Below are 19,993 nucleotides of genomic sequence, written 5' to 3'. Positions count from 1 at the left end.
GTCAGGATTATGCCTTCCTATTCTGTATATGTTGGGATGGTGAATTTCAAAATAAGAAAGCTCTCTAAAGCAATCAGTATTATCCTCTTTAAGGTTCTATTTAAGAGTAGCTGCTATCCGGATTGGAACTGAGCTGGCTTCATACTGTGTTTTTCCCTTGATTCTTTTTGGCCTCAATGCCTAAAGAGTGATTGGCATGTCATCCTTGGAGAATCTAGTATTTGGGTTGTGATTTACTCCCTATGTTATTCTTAGCATATAGATGTTCTTCTAGCTCAGTGATTTCAAACAAAAAGCTTTTATCTATCATCCACCTGTCCCTGCCTCACTGAGTACCAGTATACCTAACAGATGTTAATGGGATTATGTTAGGCATACAGATGATAATAGAGGTAGAAAAAGTTGGGAAATGAATGTTTCATTCCATTTGCTCAACATCTTCCCCTTAATTTCATGCAACAAATATTTATTGAGCCGTGGGCATGTCAATGATAGAGCCCCTGCCCTCAAGGAGCTCATTATATTATGAGGGAGGCAGATGTAAACTGTTATGCTATGGTGGAAGTGTATGCACTGGGTGTGTGGAGAGGGATTAGAGTTTTCCTGAGAAATCTTAAACTTGAACTGAATCTTCAGATTAAATAGGTATTGGGACACCTGGGTGGCTCAGTTGGTTAAGCATCGGACTTTGCTCAGGTCATGATCTCACGGTTCTTGAGTTTGAGCCCTTAATCGGGTTAGTACAAGCCCCACTTCTCTTTCTCCCTCTCTGCCCCTCCCTCATTTGCACCCTCTCTCTCAAAACAACAACAACAACAATAACAAAAGATATTTTTCAGACAGCTGAAGCTTCAGGGGAATATATTAAGCAGGAAGAACAATATGTAAAAAGGCACAGAGCTATGAGTTTCAGTGTTTGGAGAACAAGAAGTAATTTTGATATGGTTGAAGTTAAGGAAATAGGCTGGAGAGGAGGTAGGCAGGGGTCAGATCCAAGAGAACCATATACTCTTGAATGGATGCAGTAGCCAAGAGTAAAACTGGGAGCTACCAAATACAGAGTCTGAAAAGCTAATGTAAGAGGGGAAGTGCCTCCTCCAGAGTGACCTGTGCTATGGATCCCATAAAGAGAGATTTTACTAAGGGCACAGTAGCAAGAAGAATCATTAAGCTAACAGTTTGCTAATACGCCTTTTTTTTTTTTTTTTTTTTTTTTTAATCTCTTCTGATCTCTTTTTAGCATAGCGGTAGTACTACATTTGAGCATGTGTAAGTTTTCACTTGAGTCTAGTATGGTTATCCTTTATATGAAAATTCTGAATAAAAAGGCAAAAAAGAGGATGAAAGAAGAGGGAATTTTTCTTTCACAGACACTTGTTAGCTTACTTACTGTAAGCCAGGCACCATTCTAAGTGCTTCATCAGTACTCACTCACTATTCTCTTAACAATCCATGCATTCAGCACCATTATCTTCATCGGACAGGACACTGAGCTGAGCACTCCTTGCCCAAAGTCACAACAGCTAGTAAATGTGACAGAGTCAGAATTTGAAATCAGGTGGTCAGGTCTGGTTCCCAAGTCCACGTTCTGAACCACCACTGTGTCTGCTGCCTCTGATCTGGGTGTCCCAGCTTCTCAGAATTATTCTAGAGCAGAAGTCCCAGGATAGTATTCAGGGTGTCTTGAAATCCCTGAAATTGTATGTCAAAATGTTGCGTGTATGTTTTTCAGGAAGAGGGTCCGTGACTTTTATCTGTTGTCAAGGGGGTCCCCGAGGTAGAATGGTTTAGCACTACTGACCTAGAGGAGCTTTTCATGTCTTTTCCATTGTTAAAAGGCTCCAATTAGAAGGATTCCCTCAGAAGAATAAGATACTTGCAATCTTATTCAGACTCCTTAGGTGACACTGTTTGAAATTAATTGCTTCTCTGCTTGGTCTTCCTAGGAACTTTTTCCAAACTAGACCACACCAGGCTCCAGATTTAGATTGTTATTTACATAGGATGAAGCCTTGGCTTCTGTTTTGAAAAATCTCTCCAGATGATTCTAATATGTCTTTGGTTAAGAACCACTAATGTTATCCCCTGGAGGACAAAGATTATATTTTCTGTATTCTTCCTTCTATTTCAAATGCTTGGGATATAGTAAACACTAATAAAGGTTTGAATGAGTGGCACATTGTGAAATATGACTGCTTTATATTCAAAGATGATAGTAATGATAATCACTCACATTTCTCATAAGACTTTTCTATAACCCACACTAGCCCACCTCAGTTTTCCCTTCTAAATAAATACCATTTACAGAGCCCGGCACTACCTCAGGATCTTCTTGATGCCCTTATTTGAAGTAAGAGTTCTCTCATTGCTGAGTACCGGATGATTTAGAAAATACCTCTTTCCCAGCAGCCCACAACTGGTATAAATCTTTTCAAGTGGTACTCTAGTACATGTAAATGTCTGTGGTCCTCTTTCCTGAGGTTAGTTACTCTGCTTACATTTACTAGACTCTAGCTTTTTTAGAATCCTGCTGTCTCAGCATTTGGGGCATCAGATTATGTGATATAGGTCAGAAACTCCTAGGGGATTGGTAATTGAAAAGCACAAGTTACAAAGAAAGTAATTTGATGGGTTCTTCTGGGAGAGAGAGAAGAGAAAGACAGTGTCAAGTAGACATAACCAAATTATGGAGACGAAGTAAAGGTATTATTTACGCTGGGGGAGTTGAGTTGATGATAAACGTCAAAGAACTGGAAAAACTTGAAAAGAGGATATCTGTATCTCGTGGCCAAAGTTTTGATAAAGAGCTAGATACGCTGTTGAAGTTTGACATTTGCCCCAAAGGGGTGAAGGAGGGGTGCTAGATAAGCCCCCCCCTTTTTTTTTTTACTTTATTTGTTTAGAGCAAAAGGAAAGAGAAATAGGCATGGTTACTGATTATAGGACTTACCCAGAGAACTGTTTTCCTGCCTTGCCAAGAGCATAGATGGGAAAGTTACTAGTGACTGAAACCAGTGGGAAGTGGTGGTTTAGAGCAGTTCTCCTCCTCCTCTCCCATCTTACAGTATGTGGTTTTTGTCATCTGCTGCAGTGGAACCTGCCTGTTTCTGAATATATACACCAATCAGTGTCACCCCTGAATAAAAGTACTTATTGTAGCTTTTTAGAAATATAAACAGCATGCTCTGAATTGAACAACAGGCTGTGGTAGAATTCACAGCCTCCCTAAATCAGGAGCTTGTATTGTGACAAGAAAACTCATTTCTTTGCTTGCTGTAAGTCTTTTCCTTTTTCTAGTCCTCAGATTTAGCAGTGTTTGACCAGCAAGCTTTTTCCAACCATAGGGCTTAAGAAAGAAGATTTTATAAAAGAAAAACTTTAAAACTTGTATCTAGAAAGGTGATGGGGGGTGGGTAGTGCTGTCTGGCACCAGTTACTTTGGAAAGAGGAAAAAGTAAAGGTTTGGAGTCAAATTTGCATTTGAGCCTGCTACGTCTGTGCACTAGCAGTGTGACCCTGGATGTTACTTAATCTTTTGGAACCTCAGTTTCTCATCTGTCAGATGTGAGCAGGGAGTGACACCTACTTTGGGATAATAACAATGAGGATTAGAAATAATATCATTAATAGTACTTAGTAAGTGGGAACAGAAGCTACTACTGTTAATAACCATGGAAACAAACAATAACTGAATAGTTTATTCTGGGTGCAGAACTTAACGCCTTCAATTTATCCCTCCAGGGCTCCTTCTGGAAAGAGGTAGAGTTGTGGGTTGTCCAGGGCTCTGACAGTGGAATGAGTAAGGGATGTGCTTTGCAGTGTATGGGCTGGTATGTCTTGATTTGGGAAGTCCTGCACTGTCTGTAAGAGGAAGGAAATAGAGTGATATATTTCTAGACACATACTGTTCCTTCCCTCCTACCTGGCTTCCTATGATGTCCTGATTTTCCCTCGATACTTTCTTGGCAGGTGGCTGTGAAAAACAATATTGATGTCTTCTACTTCAGCTGCCTCATCCCACTCAATGTGCTTTTTGTAGAAGATGGCAAAATGGGTAAGTACGTCCTCCTGTCCTTCTGCCAAATATACCTTTGCCCTTCCTCTGAATGTCAGAGTATACCCCAGAAGCTTTTTTAAGATTTAAAAAAAAAAAAAAAAAAAAGGTGGGGGGGGAGGGTAAGTCTGTTTTAAAGGCCTAATGCTTACTAATTATATTTATTCTCCTGAGTCACAGTTGATCTTGCTTTGCTGTTGGTCTCTCTATCATAGTGCCGGTTTTCTGAATAATCCGGTCACTCCAGCACAGAGTAAGTGGTTTGGTGACAAGGAGATGTGGATTTGAATCTCACTTTCGCTGTTGGTTAGCTGTGTGGTTGTGGCAAGGTGCTTAACTTTCCTGAGTTTCAGTTTTCAAGTTTGCAGAGCGGAAGTAGTTATTGTAAAGACTTGATGAGATAATATATGCAGATTTAGCACTTAGCCCTATACTAAGTTCTTACTGTCTCAAAATAAGAATTCAGTAATTTGCAATAAACCATTAGTACTCCTCATGTGGTTGTTGACATTTCTGTCTTCCCTTACTTAAGAAACCACCACCTAATAACACTCACTTATACTGGTACATATTAATTGTATTGGTACTTAATTGATTTGATTCTTAAAATGGCTCTTTGGGTAGGCAGGACAGATGTAATTATGTATGATGAGATTAAGGGTCAGAAAGATCACAAGACTTACGCAAAGTCATGAAACAGGAGAACAGTGGAGCCAGCGCTGAATCCTGGATGTAGACTTTTTCCAGTGATGTGAGATTGATCGGTGTGGAGTATTTGCACAGCTGAGGACTGGCTCTGGGTCTTGGCTGCTCCTGGCTGTGTTGTAAGAGCCAGCACTCCTGAAGAGAAGCGGTTAAGGCATCAGAAATCGGAATATTGGCAGACTGCACATCCTCCCCTTCCCTCTGCTTCCCCACACAGAGCGCCAGGTCTTCCTCGCAACATGGAAGGATATTCCCAACGAAAATGAACTTCAGTTTCAGATTAAGGAATGTCATCTAAATGCTGGTGAGTAATGACTCTGAATTTCTTGTGCAGCTTAGTAAATCAAATTAGGTACTTGAAAAATTTGTTTTTAATTACCTCTGCTTTCCACATCTACTTGTTTCTGGTGGCTATATGCTAGGTATTTGACTTTGTAAACTTCTCTTTAAAAACTTGAGATGTTTTTATGCAGGGTACTACATTATTCACAAGCTAACAGATTTCACAAACTAGAATGGGTCCATCCACCCAGTTCTTTAGCAGTTGAACATGTGTTAGTCATGTCTCTTGCACATCCCCCTGTAAGCCTCAAGTAATTGAAGTGGCATTTGAGGATATACACTCTCCCAAGGATTAAAAGGACTGTTTCTCCTTTTGTATCAACCTTCAGTATTAGAAGAAAGGTGACTTTCTAAGATCCTTATGCAGAATCTTGTGATTGTAATTAAACAAAAATACATCATAACTGATTAAATTAGCTTTTTTTTCTTGAGTTGTATCAACTTTCATATGATGATATTAACCTCTATAATCACCATTAAAAAGCCCCAGGCCCTTCTGTAGTTAATTTTATTACTGCAATAGAACATCAAAGCAGGAACCCAAAGAGGAGAAACCATACAGCTGTATTATTCCCTAGGTCTTGATAGGGCTTGTCTCACGGAAGTTTCCTGAGGAGTTAGAAGGGGCCCTGAGCTTTGCAGTGTCCTGCCTTGGTCCCAGGCACTCTTTTTTTTTTTTTTTTTTAATGTTTATTTATTTAGAGAGAGAGAGAACAAATGAGCAGGGGAGGTACAGAGAGAGGGGGAGAGAGAGAATCCCAAGCAGGCTCCGCACTACCAGCACAGAGCCCGATGCAGGGCTCAAACTCATGAACTGTGAGATCGTGACCTGAGCCGAAACCAAGAGTCGGATGCTTAATCGACTGAGCCACCCAGACGCCCTGGCAGTCGCTCTTTTTTGAGGTTAGCACAAAGCTTTCTAAGTTTGAATGAAAATGAGCCTTGGTGCTTGGTACCTTCTCCTCTGCCTTTTATCTATTTCCTCCTCATTTGTCAATGGTTTGCACATGGGGTTTTCAGTGGCTGTCCCACCATAACTGCAGCACAGCAGTGGGAGAAAGGGGCAGTATGGGAGTACAGAGAAGGGTGAGAAACTGTCTTCTCTCATTCCTACCTTTTCTTTTTAACTTTTGTCTTTTGGGGCTCTATGATATATGTATTCATCCTCTGTGTTCAGACAGATCTTCTCTTATGGGGCTGCTCCTGAACCTTTGAAGAAGTGTCTGAGGAGATAGTCTTCTATAATTTACATTGTAATAACTATGTAGTTGATTCTCTTCAGGAACACCACAACATCTGCCTTCTTCCTAATGTAGTCTTGGTCTAGGTTTCTCACCCTGACTGGTTATGTATGTATTAAACAAAACTAAAGTTTTTGCTACATTTTCATAAAAAGTCATAATCCAGAGGCACCTGGGTGGCTCAGTTGGTCAAGCGTCTGACTTCAGTTCAGGTCATGATCTCTCCATTCCCAAATTCGAGCCCCACATCAGGTTCTGTGCAGACAGCTCAGAGTCCGGAGCCTGCTTCGGATTCTGTGTCTCCCTCCTCCTCTGCTCCTCTCCTGTTCATGCTCTGTCTCTCAAAAATAAATAAATGTTAAAAAAAATTGTTTTAAAAATCATAATCCAGTTGAGGTGCTTTTGGTGCCATATTCTAGGTAGATGACGGTGTTACCTGTCCTCTCTGAGGCTCACGGTCAGCTACCACAAGCCTCATTTCATGAGTGTAGGAGCTTGGGTAGCCTTCCATGGCAGAAGCTGTGCTGCAGGAAGCTGTCAGGTGCAGAATCCACAGTGGCTCATGGTGAGAACCAAAGCAGATCATGTTAGAGAAGCACTCCTACCCAGCTTAGAAGACACCCTTTGTTCAAGTCACTCTTGCGGAGGTTGGTCCTATGGCAGCATTTCATATATTATTGTCCTGAGAACATTTGTCTCTCAAAGAAAAAAGGGGGTTCTGTGGTTACAGCTGCAAAAGGCAGTGCATGATGGGCCTCTACTAGAAGTTGCCATTGCATGTGAGCACACATAAAAGCTGAGGAGCCCACCATTGTGGAAACCTGTTTAACTCAAGGTTAACTGAATTTATTGACCATGGAATTTAAAATCACAACACGCTTATTAACATCCTGTGGAACACCAGTGTTCCTTTTTTTTTTTTTTTTTGAGATTTAATTTTAATCTCTACACCCAGTATAGAGGTTCGAACTCACAACCCCGAGATCAAGAGTCACCTGCTCCACAGACCGAGCCAGCCAGACGCCCCAACACCAGTGTTCCTTGAGCATGATCTGGGAAACACTGGCCTATAGGGAACAAAGGAAGGCCAGAGTAATTGGAAAGGTTTGGTTTCAGACATCCAGTATGAAAGGGAAATGGTTTTTCAAAAAAAAAAGAAAAAGAAGTTTGGATGACTGATGGTTTTAGTCTGGCCTGCCAAAATAAAAGATCCCCCTACATCCAGATTGGAGTTCTGAACCCTTACTGCACCTTAGTGTACATTTATGATCTTGCCAAGGAAGAGATGTCTGGCCTTTCTCCCAGTGGGGCTGTGTCCTCTGCTGTAGCCTGGCACAATTTCTCAGAGCAAATTCAGTTTTGATCAATTCTGCCATGGCTTCATGCCAGTTCCTCACTGCCTTGGGTGCTCCAAATACCAGCGAATAGGTTTTTCAGTGACATACTGCCTTATGGCAGCACAGCATATGGAGTGGAAGGAAAAACAGCCACTTTTGTTTTCTTCAGGAGGCCAAGGCCATCATTTTCCCACACTAAATCACTGCTAATCTGCAAGACCACTTCCTGCAACTAATCCTTTCTAGCTTTTCCTCTGCATCCACCCCAAAGTCTGGAGTGGCCTGGCCTTTACATTTCCCTCCAGTCCTGAGGGCTCTATTAACAGTATGTTTCCAGGTTTAGTGCCTTCTGATTCAACACCCTGGGTCTAGCTGGGAGCTAAAAATACCATCCTTTCCAGCTGATCTGCCCTAATCACAATAGCACCAACACTTTAAATAGCTTTTCTGTGCCAGAGTAGACATTTGACAGATGGAACTAACACTCTGAGGGCTACAGGAAGTCACAGGCTTAAAGGACTTAGCAACCTGGCCTTCAGTCTTCACTTTTGCTCTTCCATTTCTTTCCATAGAAAATAAACAGGAAACCCTCTTCCCTTCCTAAGCCTTAAAAATTATAATCAGATCTTAATAGAAAGGTGTATATGATAAGGGGCTTATGGGACCACTAGTTGTGTAAATACTAGAAAATGTTAAATCACGAAGGCACTAATGTATGGGTTTCCCTGCTTCCTAGCACTTGTCATCTCTCCTGGTGTCAAGAGTTTGCATGAATCTGTTCTGCAGCTTACCATTAGCTACATGTCAGGGTTAGTGTATGTCTGGGATCACTATCTTAATTGCACAAGAACTAGTTGCAGTGCTTGGAGAAAGGAGCCTTTCTAGCAAGCAGTCTACAAACCTGTTTTTTTTAATTGTTTATTATATTTTTAAAAGCTCAGCAGCATATTGTATCTGTATTCACTAGTTAGGCACTACAGTAGGGGACAGATCTTTCTTCTGGTGGGATACTTAGGTAGGGGTGAGTTCTGTTTCTCTGTTTTGTTGTCGCTCTCCCTGTCCTTTGGAACATGTCAGAAATGGAAATGCTTCGCTGGCCATCACTTAAGTAGAGTTTGGTTGCTCAAATGGTAAAATGTGTTTTTTTCAGCAGTCGTAGTTTGGGACTCAGTTGGCCCCAAATGTAAATTTCCCCTTCCCACTCTCAAATATAAGTACCATCTCCACTCTTCCTGGTGCTGGAAGAGATGTGACCTTAGCTAAAGTAGGAAAATGAAGACCATATCCACACCTCCTCAGATTTTAGGCCCCAGACTCAGCCAACTTTGGGGAAGAAGACAAATGAACAAGAAGAAACCCCATCTGAAAGCAAGTATAAACCTATTTGATATCTTTTTTAGTCTATCCTTTAGGGCAGATCTCCTTGTCTTTACAACTCCTCCTAACATTCTCAGACTCTCAGAGTGGTGGTAAGATTACATCTTATTTCCCAGAAGTTCAGGTGTGTTAACACACACACACACACACACACACACACACACACACAAATGATACCTTGTCAAGAAATGTATCCCAGTCTGGCTGGGAAGCCTCCTCACATCTGGCTCCCATTGCTATTCTTTTTTTTTTTTTTTTTTTTTTTATTTAACATGTATTTATTTTTGAGAGACAGAGAGAGACAGAGCATGAGCCAGGGAGGGGCAGAGAGAGAGGAGACACAGAATCCAAAGCAGGCTGCAGGCTCTGAGAAAGCTGTCAGCACAGAGCCTGATGCGGGGCTCGAGCCCACAAACTGTGAGATCATGACCTGAGCCGAAGTCGGATGCTCAACCAACTGAGCCACCCAGGCGCCCTTCCCGTTGCTATTCTTAATAAGTACATTTAGTACAGTCCGATTATTCTTTCCTCTATCTGTCTTCAAGCTCAAACCTAATATGTAAGATTTATAAAACTTGACTCACGCATACCTATGTTCTAAACCCCTCCCTGCAGTTGGTCTTCTGGTAGAAATTATAAAATTATATACAGCCATTCAGTAGGAGCAGAGCCAGGTTTCTGGCCAGAATGTTTCCTAAATGTATTAACGTTACCTTCATTCAACTTGTTTATTCTGCCTGGCTGTTTGCCACGTTTTTTAATTCTGGAAGGCTGAGTGTGTTTGTGTATTTGTGTGCTTCCATTTCTTACCCTGTCATCTCTTACGTAAGTGGTGAAATCATGAGAAGTCTGTAGGAACCTGGGCCTTGCTATATATACAGTCTAGAACACATTTTTGCCCATGCAGCAAAGTGCCTCTTCAGTAAAAGCTCCTGTGTGTGTTTTCTGTTTCCTTGGAAATGGGCAAGAGCCTTGAAAGTTAGGAATAGCTTTTACAACTTAAAACAAGCCCCCCTGTCTTAAAACAGGACATTTCTGTCAAAATACATTAGCCAAACTCCAGCTGGTGATGTTGCCTAGCAACTCAGTGTAAGCTGCAAGAGCCCTTCATTATGGGAACCAAGGTGGCAGAACTGCCTGACCCTCAAGAAGGTGATTAAAAAGCACGTTGAGGCCCCCTCCTCCAACAGTATTGCACATTAATTACCATGAGATACACTTTTTAGCTCCCCAGAGATAGCCGGTTCTTAAGTTATAACTGCTCTGCTTGGTGTTAGTGAAAACTTGGAGGTAAAAGGGGAAGAGTTAAGTAACAACTAAATATGGTGCAAATGTTTAATGAATGGGCTTTAATGCCTCCTTCGCTGAGCTCTCATTGGTTTGAATGTGGGAGAAAGACATGAGAGTAAGAACTACTTCCAAGATTAGCCCACATCTAAGTAGGTGGTTTTTAATGCCTATGGCAGTGTGTGTGTGTGTGTGTGTGTGTATAAATCGGCCTCTCTAGCACCAGTCAGAGGCTCATTCGCCGGTATTGATGGCAAGTACCCATTGTGCCCCACATACCATGGGACAATGATGAGAAACTCCAGGATCCCTGTGCTCAGAGAGCTTCTTCTCTAGGGAGAGCAGAGAGGCCAGCCATCGTTGCATTTTTTTCCTAGAGAGCACAACAGAATAGGACAGATGTTTATGTGGAGAATTCCTGAAGTCAGCATGAGTAATATGAATTCTCATCAGAAACAAACGTAATAAACTCTCAACAAAGAAGCAGCATTTATTCGTCTCTGTTCTTAGGAGTTTCTTTCTCTGATGCTTCACCATCTCTCCTTTTGGCAGTCAGAGAACAAGGAGATTGAAATGACCTTTAATTCTGGACCTTCATGTCTCTGGGATGTGGCAGTCACAGGGAAGACCACAAACACCAACCAGGTCTTACCCTGGGCCGGGGGCCACAGACGCCTCTGCTGTGCTGAGCAGCCACAGTCCCGGGTATAGGGCCAGGTGGCCGTCCTCTTAGCATGACTTCAGTCTTTCTCACAGTCTTTGGTTGAGACTTTTTCTTTATTAATTTGGAGGCTTGAGAAATCATTTGCCGGCTTAAAAAAAAAATTCTGAAACATCCAGGTTAATACGTTTGACTTGCAGGATTTCTACAACTCTGGGCCCTTTTCTGATCCTGGCAGTTGAGGCCAGAGTGGCTCACAGTGAAGTAGTAGCGATTTGGGAAGTAAGTGTGGATTTGATCATCAATCTGTGTATCCCTGTAGATCTGGGATCAGTGTTCCAGAAGTGGATACCAACATGGCAGGCACTATAGCAGTACCTTTACACCTGCTGTCTTTGTCCTCTTCAGAGCGTTTTTATCTGTCTAGCCCCTAGTTTCAGATTACCAACTCTCTGACCCACCATAATCTCCACAGGTAATCTTTACACAATGTTTAGGTGCACCTTACTCTGTTTTTCTCTCCTGGAATCTGTTAGGCACTTCAAGAGCCTCTTCCTCACGCACTGCTGTTGTGGGTGAAGGGCTTTCTGAAATGTGTGCCTGCGTGAGTATGACCGTGCTTCTCAGGAGACTATACTTGTGGCTCATGAGGATGTCAGAAAAGTTAGCATGCATTTGTTATTTTAACTGAAGGTTAACATTTTGAATTTTTAATCTGTGTTTCTAGACACTGTTTCCAGCAAATTGCAAAACAACAACGTTTATACTATCGCCAAGAGGAATGTGGAAGGGCAGGACATGCTGTACCAATCCCTGAAGCTCACTAATGGCATTTGGATTTTGGCTGAGCTACGTATCCAGCCAGGAAACCCAAATTATACGGTAAGGCCTTTCTGAAAATAGGTGAGATGGGTTCAAGGAGGGAGGTAAGAGCCCTTTCATTTCTTCTTAGCACCACGGAAAGACCTGGAGGAGGCGCTGCAGACCCCAGACATCCAAAACAAGCAGTCAGTCAAGAAGCCCCCATTCACCTCGTTGGAGGACCTTGTCTCTTCAGTGTCTGTCTGCCCCATCCAGTAGGCACGGTGGCTCTGGCAGCAGGGAGTGTGTGGACTTGCTCTGGAACGTGCAGGGTTCCTCACGATACTTCTCAAGCATTTCTGTGCATGTGGTGCTGTCACAAGCTGCTAAGAGGGCTGTTTACATAGCTCATGTCAAGAAGGCCTTCTTTCCTGCCCTTGGAGTTCATGACTTAAGACTGTCAGAGTCATAGACACATGAGCCTTATAAGCCTTTGTTTTCACAGCACCGTGTGTCCTGAAATGCCCACTGAGAAAGGTGAGGCGAAACTGGGGCACACCTTTGGAAGACTGCAAGGGGACTTTAGTTTGGAAAACTCCTTTGGTTCCATAACTGGACTAAAATTAAAATTCTGGCAGTATTTTTAGAGCAGGAGTGATTGCCTTGAACAACAAAGACTGACCCCTGAGGCACTGGACATTGTTTGCTGTTATGACATGTGATCTCCCAACAGGATGCTGCTTGTCATCTGCATTTTGTAAAATGAAAGCTCCTGGGATGGGGAAAATATCTCAATCTTATGTTGTCTTTGAGGTTTCTGTAGGCTGTTTTGAAGGAAGGGACAGGAAAGTGACAGAAGAGAATATGGTTCAATACTGAAAAAGCTGAATAGGAGATTAAGAGGCCATTTTAGCCACTGAGTGAGAAAAGTCTGTGACTGCACTCCTTAATTTTAACAGCCAAGTCTGTTTTCATTAGCATACATCAAGGGAATAGTACCACCCGGAACTGAGAATTCTTGTGTTTTCCCTACTAGTTCCCTCCTTTGAAGCAGCTGGAAGCACGTGTGTGTGTGTGTGTGTGTGTGTGTGTGTGTGTGTGTGTGTGTGCGCGCGCGCGCGCGCACGCACACACTCCTCAGTTCTATCAAGCTAGATTTTTGTGAGTGGGAAACTTCAGGCTTCCTCCATGAAGTAGACACTCCTTCCACCCACCTTCTCCTCCACCAGTCTCATCTTTTTTGGAAAGAAACTACCCCATCGTTTACTTTGAGTTCCCTAAGAAAGGAAAAAACCCTTCTGTGCTGTTGCTGAAAGGGCAGGTCTAAACTGTCGAATCGGGTCTTGTAAAATAACTCTATTTTCTTCCTTAGAAATGTGCTCTTAAGAGAGGGGCGCCTGGGTGGCTCAGTTGGTTAAGCGTCTGACTTGATTTCAGCTCAGGTCATGATCTCCTGGTTTGTGGGATTAAGTCCCACATGGGGGTGTGTGCTGACATTGCAGAGCCTGCTTGGGATTCTGTCTCTTCCCGTCTCTGACTGCCCCTCCCCTGCTCTCACTCAGTCTCTCAAAACATATAACTAAGCATTGAAAAATAATAATGTGCTCAGAGAGAGAGTGTGTGTGTTTTGTTTATCTATTTTATTGTGTACAGGCTTTCATCTCAGCTATGTTAAAGAAGCGTGGTCACTCCTTGTTTGCAGATAAGGAAACCAAAGTTAAGAGTGTTTTATCAACTTGTCCAAGATCATGTAATTTGTTGGTAGTTGTGTTATGCTTAGAATTCAGGTTATATCTTGACCCTTACACCATCTTCACTGTGAGGATAGTGAGAATTTGGAGAAGGACCTCTTAATGTCACTGTCTTAAACATTGCTTGTTTAAAATTTTCTAACTTTTTTATTTTGAAATAAGTTGAGACTGACAAACTTTGAAAATGGTACCGGGTTCCCACATGTCTTTCACCCAGTTTTCCCTACTGGTAACATCTTATATGCCCATAGTACATTCTCAAACAGGTTATTGATATTGGTACAATACTATTAACTAAACTGTAGCCCTTACTCAGATTTCACCAGGTCATACATTATTCTGTTACTGTTGATGGGGGTGGTTGGCAAGTGTACTTGACTGTGCACTCTTACTACATGTGTGTAGATTGGTATAGTCATCACCACAGGCAGGACATCAAACTGTTGCGTCACTGCAAAAAAGTTCCGTTCTTGCTCTCCCTTTATAGCCAGATTCTCATCCAGCCCTGTGCCCTGGCAACCACTGATGTTCTCTCCATTACTGTAATTTTGTCATTTTGGGAGTGTACTATAAATTTAAATTCTTAAAATATGAAATCTTTTGACCTTTTGTTTTTGTTTTGTTTTTTTTTGCTTTTCGGTTAGCACAATACCCTTGACATTCATCCAGGTTGTTAATGTGTAACAGTAGTTTGTTCGTTATGACTGAGTAGTAGTCCACCATATGGATGTACCACTGCTTATCCATTCACCTGTTGAAGGACATTTCCTCCCCTATTTTTTCATTTTAACAGTTTTTATTTAAAGTCATGTATAAGATTATTTTATTCCTACATCTTCCCAATTATTTCTTTTTTATATTTGCCCTTTTCCTTTCCTACTTGCAAGATTTGGCTTTATGTTCAAGGATCTTCTTGCAGTCTTTGCAGTTTTAGTCTAGTAATAACCACCTTGCCAGGCTGGATGCCCACATGGACAGTTGTGCCTTTCGCCCTCTCTCGCTGTACTCGTTCAGTGTAGATGACGTATTTCTTCCTGTAAACCTGGACTACGTTGCCAATTTGCTGACCTCTGTAGTGCCCTCGCACAACCTGTACTTACTTCCTCATCCTTTTGGATGGGCGTGGATCGAACATTGTACTTCTGTCACAGCTGTTTGGAAAGAGGGGAAGAAAAAATCTTCCTGCAAATGCGGGAGGGTACATTGACATGCCTTTTACAGTGCTTCCTCCGGTCAGAAGTCACAAAGGGATTGAACTTCGTTTTGGCCACTGGAGCTTCAGCAGTGGCCACAGAAGGGAAGAGCCTCCTATATATTTTTTTTAATTTTTAAGATACAGATTTATGTACGGTTGTAAGAAATAATCCAGTGGGATTTTGTCCTCATTGTGCCTTTTTATAGCCACACCCACCTCCCTTCTTTCCTTGTATTTATAAATGGTAAATTTGTTTATACTTCCTTGCCCTCTTTCCTGTTTTCCATCCATCTGGTGTCTAGGTTCCTTCTGCCCACAGAACAATCCAAATTTTCCATCACAACATGTGACACAGACCTAATCCATTCCCCTAAATGGTGCTGCAGACTTCAAAGTCCCTGGGGTCTGTTTTCTTCCTTCCATCACCCTAACACCTATTACACTATTGATCTGTCTCAGCAAGGTATTAAGGAGGAAGAAAATCTGGTTGAGCCAGTACTAATGCTAGAGGACCGATGGTCCCTAAGCCTCCTAAAAGGTGGATAAATCACTCCCTCCCCCCTGCCCCTTACTGTATTTCATTAGGAAAGATGTTTATCCTGTAAGGATGAGGCCCTGTCACTCTAAGTAGCTACATCTTATCGGGAAAGGTAACTTGTCCCTGGGGAAAAAGTATGTGTTCCAGACTGTAAACCAGAAGTAGATGTGTTAAATACCTGGCTTACTGAGGCATAAGAGGTGATTCTTCTTTCCTCACTGGGTCTGGATGTGTGACATTCCAGAGTGGTTGGTATTAAAGATGTGTCACATAAGTAGGTCAGCAGTTCAAAAGTTAAAACCCTGGTAAGGTCTCTTTTCCCTTAGTAACCCAAAACAAGACCCAGAGTCGCACCTTTATTTTATAAGTCAAATTATTTGGTTTTATTAATTGTTTTTTTTATGTATGTTTCCCTTGTACTTCAGGATTTAGGAAAATCTTTTTTTTTTTTTTTTTTTTTTTTTTTTAATTCATTCTAGCTTGTCTTAGTTGGAAAGCAAAAGATGAATTTAAGCCTAAACCTGACCCTTTGTTAGAGGTTGGCATGGCTTGGAGAGGGGAGTATGATATAAGGAGAGAAAGATTGATTCTTCCTCATCCAACCCCCTCTGCAAAGAGCAGCTGAAACTTAGAGTCCAGGCCTGATCTGTCCATGACTACTCCCCTCCCCCCAGTGCTAGCTTGGCAGATCGGGCTTTTGTAGAGGAAGGCAACATTTCCTTACCAGTCATGAACAACAACAACAAAAAAAGAGTCTCCAAATGGTACATCTTACAAAGGTGTGGAAAAAATATTTTGGGAGAGAGGAACCACCCCTCTGTAGTCTGAGAGTTAACTCCCTTAGGCTGGTCGTCCTCTTTTTAGCTTCCTCTCCTCCTCTTCTGAACCCACATACTTTCCCACGAGAATTTTCCACGACACTGGCAGTGGAGAGGCTGTGGAGGAGGAGGTAGAAAATTGCCTCTATAGTCAGGGAAATGCCTAGAGCTGCAACTTTGACCAAAGTAGGGAGCCGTTTTCTATGCATAATGACATTCTTAAATTAGTCGGGGTTGTTTTTTGGTTTTGGGTTGTTTTTTGTCTTTGTTTTTGTTTTTACATTTGTCAGAATTGCCTTCCTGATTAATGTCAAACAGCAACTTTGAAAGTGCCTTAGAGACCGAATATTAAAGCTGTAAATAAATAGAGCCTCTTTTGATGTTCTTTTGTTTGGCTGGTTTTGGGTTTTACCTTTTTTTTTTTTTTTAAAGTAATCTCTGTGCCCAAGGTGGGCCTCAAACTCACAACCCTGAGATCAAGAGTCACATGCTCTACTGACTGAGTCAGCCAGGTGCCCTGGTTTTTGCATTTTTTTAATTTGCATTTTTAAACTTTTGAGGATGTACGTTTTTTTCAAGAAATTCAGGGTTGCAACAACATGGATGGAACTAGAGTGTATTAGGCTGAGCAAAATAAGTCAGTCAGAGAAAGACAAATACTATCTGATTTCACTCACATATGAAATTTAAGAAACAAAACAGGTGAACCTAGGGGAAGGGAAGGAAAAATAAGATAAAAACAGAGAGGGAGGCAAACCATAAGAGACTTGTAAATACAGAGAACAAACAGGGTTGCTGGAGGGGAGGTAGATGGGGGATGATGGGCTGATTGGGTGATGGGCATTAAGGAGGGCACTTGTTGGGATGAGCACTGGGTGTTATATGTAAGTGATGAATCACTGGATTCTACTCCTGAAACTAATACTACACTGTATGTCAACTAACTTGAGTTTAAATTAAAAAAAAAAAAAAAAAGAAATTCAGCGTTGACCAATATCTTCCTGATATTTTTGCTAAATATATTGTCACCTTTTGTACTATGTGAAATTGCCCAGTGTCTCTGAGAATAAAGAGGTAAAGGAATGTAAAATCTCATAGTGCTATATGATTAAAGACAGGTTTTGCTTACATACCCTAATAGATGAAAACAATGGTGTCGGTAATGCAAAAAGCAAATGTTCAATTTTCTGGTTCTAAATGCAATTTGCATGCTTCTGTTATATTACTGTTAATAATATTTTGGTTACTGTGATGCAGTCAAGGATTTCAAATCTGAGAGGGAGGGAGAGAGAATCTTCAGCAGGCCCCATGCTCAGCACAGAGCCCGACATGGGGCTCGATCCCATGACCTGAGCCGAATCCAACAGCCAGACGCTCAACCAACTGAGTCACCCAGACGCCCTAATCTGGGTTTAAGTTTTGTGCTTATTGACCCACAAAATGAAAATCTCAGTGTTCAACATTGAAATTGTTTTATTAAAGTTTTCGTTTTAATTTGATGATTGTGAGACTAGAAGAAGAGAAGTGGTAGACGAGTGGCATCAGGAGTGTCTTTGCCTGTTTAGGGAGGCAGCAAATGAGGAAACTGGTGCCGTAAATTGCTGTCTGGTTATACTAAGTCAGTGTCTCTTGGTGTTCACATTTGCCTTCCATAACAGTGTTTTTGCTGTCCTCCGTGTAATACAAAAAGGACTAGTACCTTGGATATCTATCCTCTCTTATGCTTTTATTTTGCTTGATCGTACATCTTGAATTGGAACTGAGATAACCATCCTTGTCTGAGTGAGAAACTGGGGCAGGCAGCCGAAATGACCCCAACAAGTTAGACTTTCACCCTTCCCTTTTCATTTGGTAATAATCCCTGTGACCCTTAGCAGAGCGTTGGAGTAGCTGTTCCCCCACAGTCAGAGGTTTTGATGTTTTTAGTATGGATGATTCCTAACCTCACAGACCCACAGAGAATGTAGGTGGAAACACAGCACAAGTTGACATTGATTAAATTGAAATTTTAAAACCCACAGAACTTAACAGAACCTCTCTTGGTTTGGCCTCTCAGTGAAAGAGGCTCTTCTCTCTTTGCATCAGAAAGAGATTTCCTTGAACTGAGTACTGGCTATCTTTCAAGCCAATGCCAACCTCCATGCTAATCCTCTTCTCCTTTTCTCCCTAACAGCTGTCGCTGAAGTGTAGAGCTCCTGAAGTCTCTCAGTACATCTATCAGGTCTACGACAGCATTTTGAAAAACTAATAGACTGGTCCGGCGCCCTCCGGCCATCCTGTGATTGGTGCAAGCCAAGAACTCTTAACTGGAAGAAATTGTGTTGCCGTGTAGAATCTGAACCCAAACACACTGAGGCCACCCACCAAGGTAGTGACTAGTCTAACCTGTGCTAACATTAGGGCACAACCTGTTGGATAGTTGTAGCTTCCTGTGAACATTTGTAACCACTGCTTCGATCACTTCCCTCCTCTTGCCACTCGCCGCCGCTATCTGTCCTTACTTGTGAGCTTCTCCATAGTGTGCCAGTGGCTGGCATTTTTGAGTGTAGTTTGATATTTTGTAATTGAGAGCTCATTTCAAAAGCAGAAAAAGACAAAAAATATTAAAGCAAGGAAAAGTGTCACTGAAACATAAACTGCACTTTATTGTTTTATATTTTTGTACATATGAGAAATGGAGGGCATAGTGTACCTGGTAGAAAGTGTTAAAACACCCGACTGCCATTAACCACACAGTCCTGGAGAAAGAAATGCAGTTATTTGCACCCCCTGTTAGGGGTTCTCTTATCTGTGGCAACCTTGCCCCTGCTCATTTGGGTTTTCACTTTCTTCTCTCTCCAAAGTCCCTCCCTTTCTTTATGATTTCCAACCCCCCCCCCGCCCCCCCCACACCCCTTATTATCATCTCATCTGATTGCTCTGGAGTTGGGAATGGTGGTCTTCCTTGAATGGTGTTTCAGGGTGCGGGAAATAGGGCCTGTTGGCACTAAAGCTGAGAGACGTTAGAGCGTCCTACATTCCTTTCCCTCAATCTAACCCGTTAACACTGATCAAGGAATTTGAGTAGAGATGGGGATCAGGAACCAAACTGTGCTTCTCCCTCTCCCTGCCCTGGATTTAATTTAATTCTCAGCTCCAATTCAGATCTAAAATCCTAGTTTTAGAGTTGAAACAGACTTTAAATAATAACTTATCCAACCCTGTTTTTCCTAAAATGGAAAAAGACAAAGATGTAGACTGCCTGAGGCCTTTTAGCTGTTGAGTCGCAGAGCGGGAGGACTGGGTCTCCTAAGTCCCCATCAGTGTTGTTGGAGACTGCAAGAGCCGCTCACTCATTTTTCTTTCCTCAACGCCTTTCTCTTACCTTTTCTGTCCTGCTTCTTCGTGGCTCTTCTCCTACTCCATGCTGATTTTGGCTCTCCATTCACTGGCATCAGGTGGCAGCAGAGTGTCTCTTCAAGTTACCGGGAGGTAAATCCAGATGCCAGAATGAGAGGGTAGCTGAGTGTTCCCACACGTGCTCCTAGAGCCACAGTTCTTGAGGCCAGCAGGGTGGGTGCAGAGATGAAGTGAGCTTAGAGAGGTCGTGGACTCGCTCTATCCTTTAACAGTCTGCTCTGCCCTTTACTTATGTTAATTAGGCTTCACAGGCAGTTGACACCACCTCAAGAGGGATGGTCAGTTCTTGTCATCTCTCTGAAGACTGGGAGATACGAAATCCCCTAACACGTTGGGCGTGTTTTGTCCAAGAGTGCTTTGTGCCCAAAGCACCAACTCTTTAGCTGTGTTCACACTATTACATCTGTGGGCACTTGTCACACTGCCTGGTGCCCAGTGCTCAGGGTCCGGGAACAAGACCGCTCTTCTCCGATGCCCTGTTCAAGTC

At 42.2% G+C, this 19,993-nt stretch overlaps 1 protein-coding gene and 1 pseudogene across 4 annotated transcripts in view; one reads left to right on the top strand and one right to left on the bottom strand.

Moving 5' to 3' along the window:
* The window catches only part of AP2B1 (adaptor related protein complex 2 subunit beta 1), a 127,091-nt gene extending 108,348 nt beyond the window's left edge, over positions 1-18,743 (top strand). For all 4 annotated transcript variants that reach the window (XM_019423967.2, XM_019423965.2, XM_019423968.2 and 1 more), the window contains 4 exons: positions 3,970-4,054; positions 4,977-5,063; positions 11,732-11,886; positions 18,281-18,743. In XM_019423967.2, the coding sequence (XP_019279512.1) occupies positions 3,970-4,054; positions 4,977-5,063; positions 11,732-11,886; positions 18,281-18,355 (402 nt within the window). In that variant the 3' untranslated portion in view covers positions 18,356-18,743. The remainder of the gene's footprint in view (positions 1-3,969; positions 4,055-4,976; positions 5,064-11,731; positions 11,887-18,280) is intronic.
* Positions 14,386-16,316, bottom strand: LOC128774265 (60S ribosomal protein L26-like; annotated as a pseudogene).
* Positions 18,744-19,993: the final 1,250 nt, after the last annotated feature.

The sequence above is a fragment of the Panthera pardus genome, unplaced genomic scaffold (assembly GCF_024362965.1).
Source record: "Panthera pardus isolate Hobbes unplaced genomic scaffold, ASM2436296v1 HiC_scaffold_3, whole genome shotgun sequence".
Taxonomy (NCBI): domain Eukaryota; kingdom Metazoa; phylum Chordata; class Mammalia; order Carnivora; family Felidae; genus Panthera; species Panthera pardus.
This window is presented reverse-complemented; position numbering and strand designations above follow the sequence as displayed.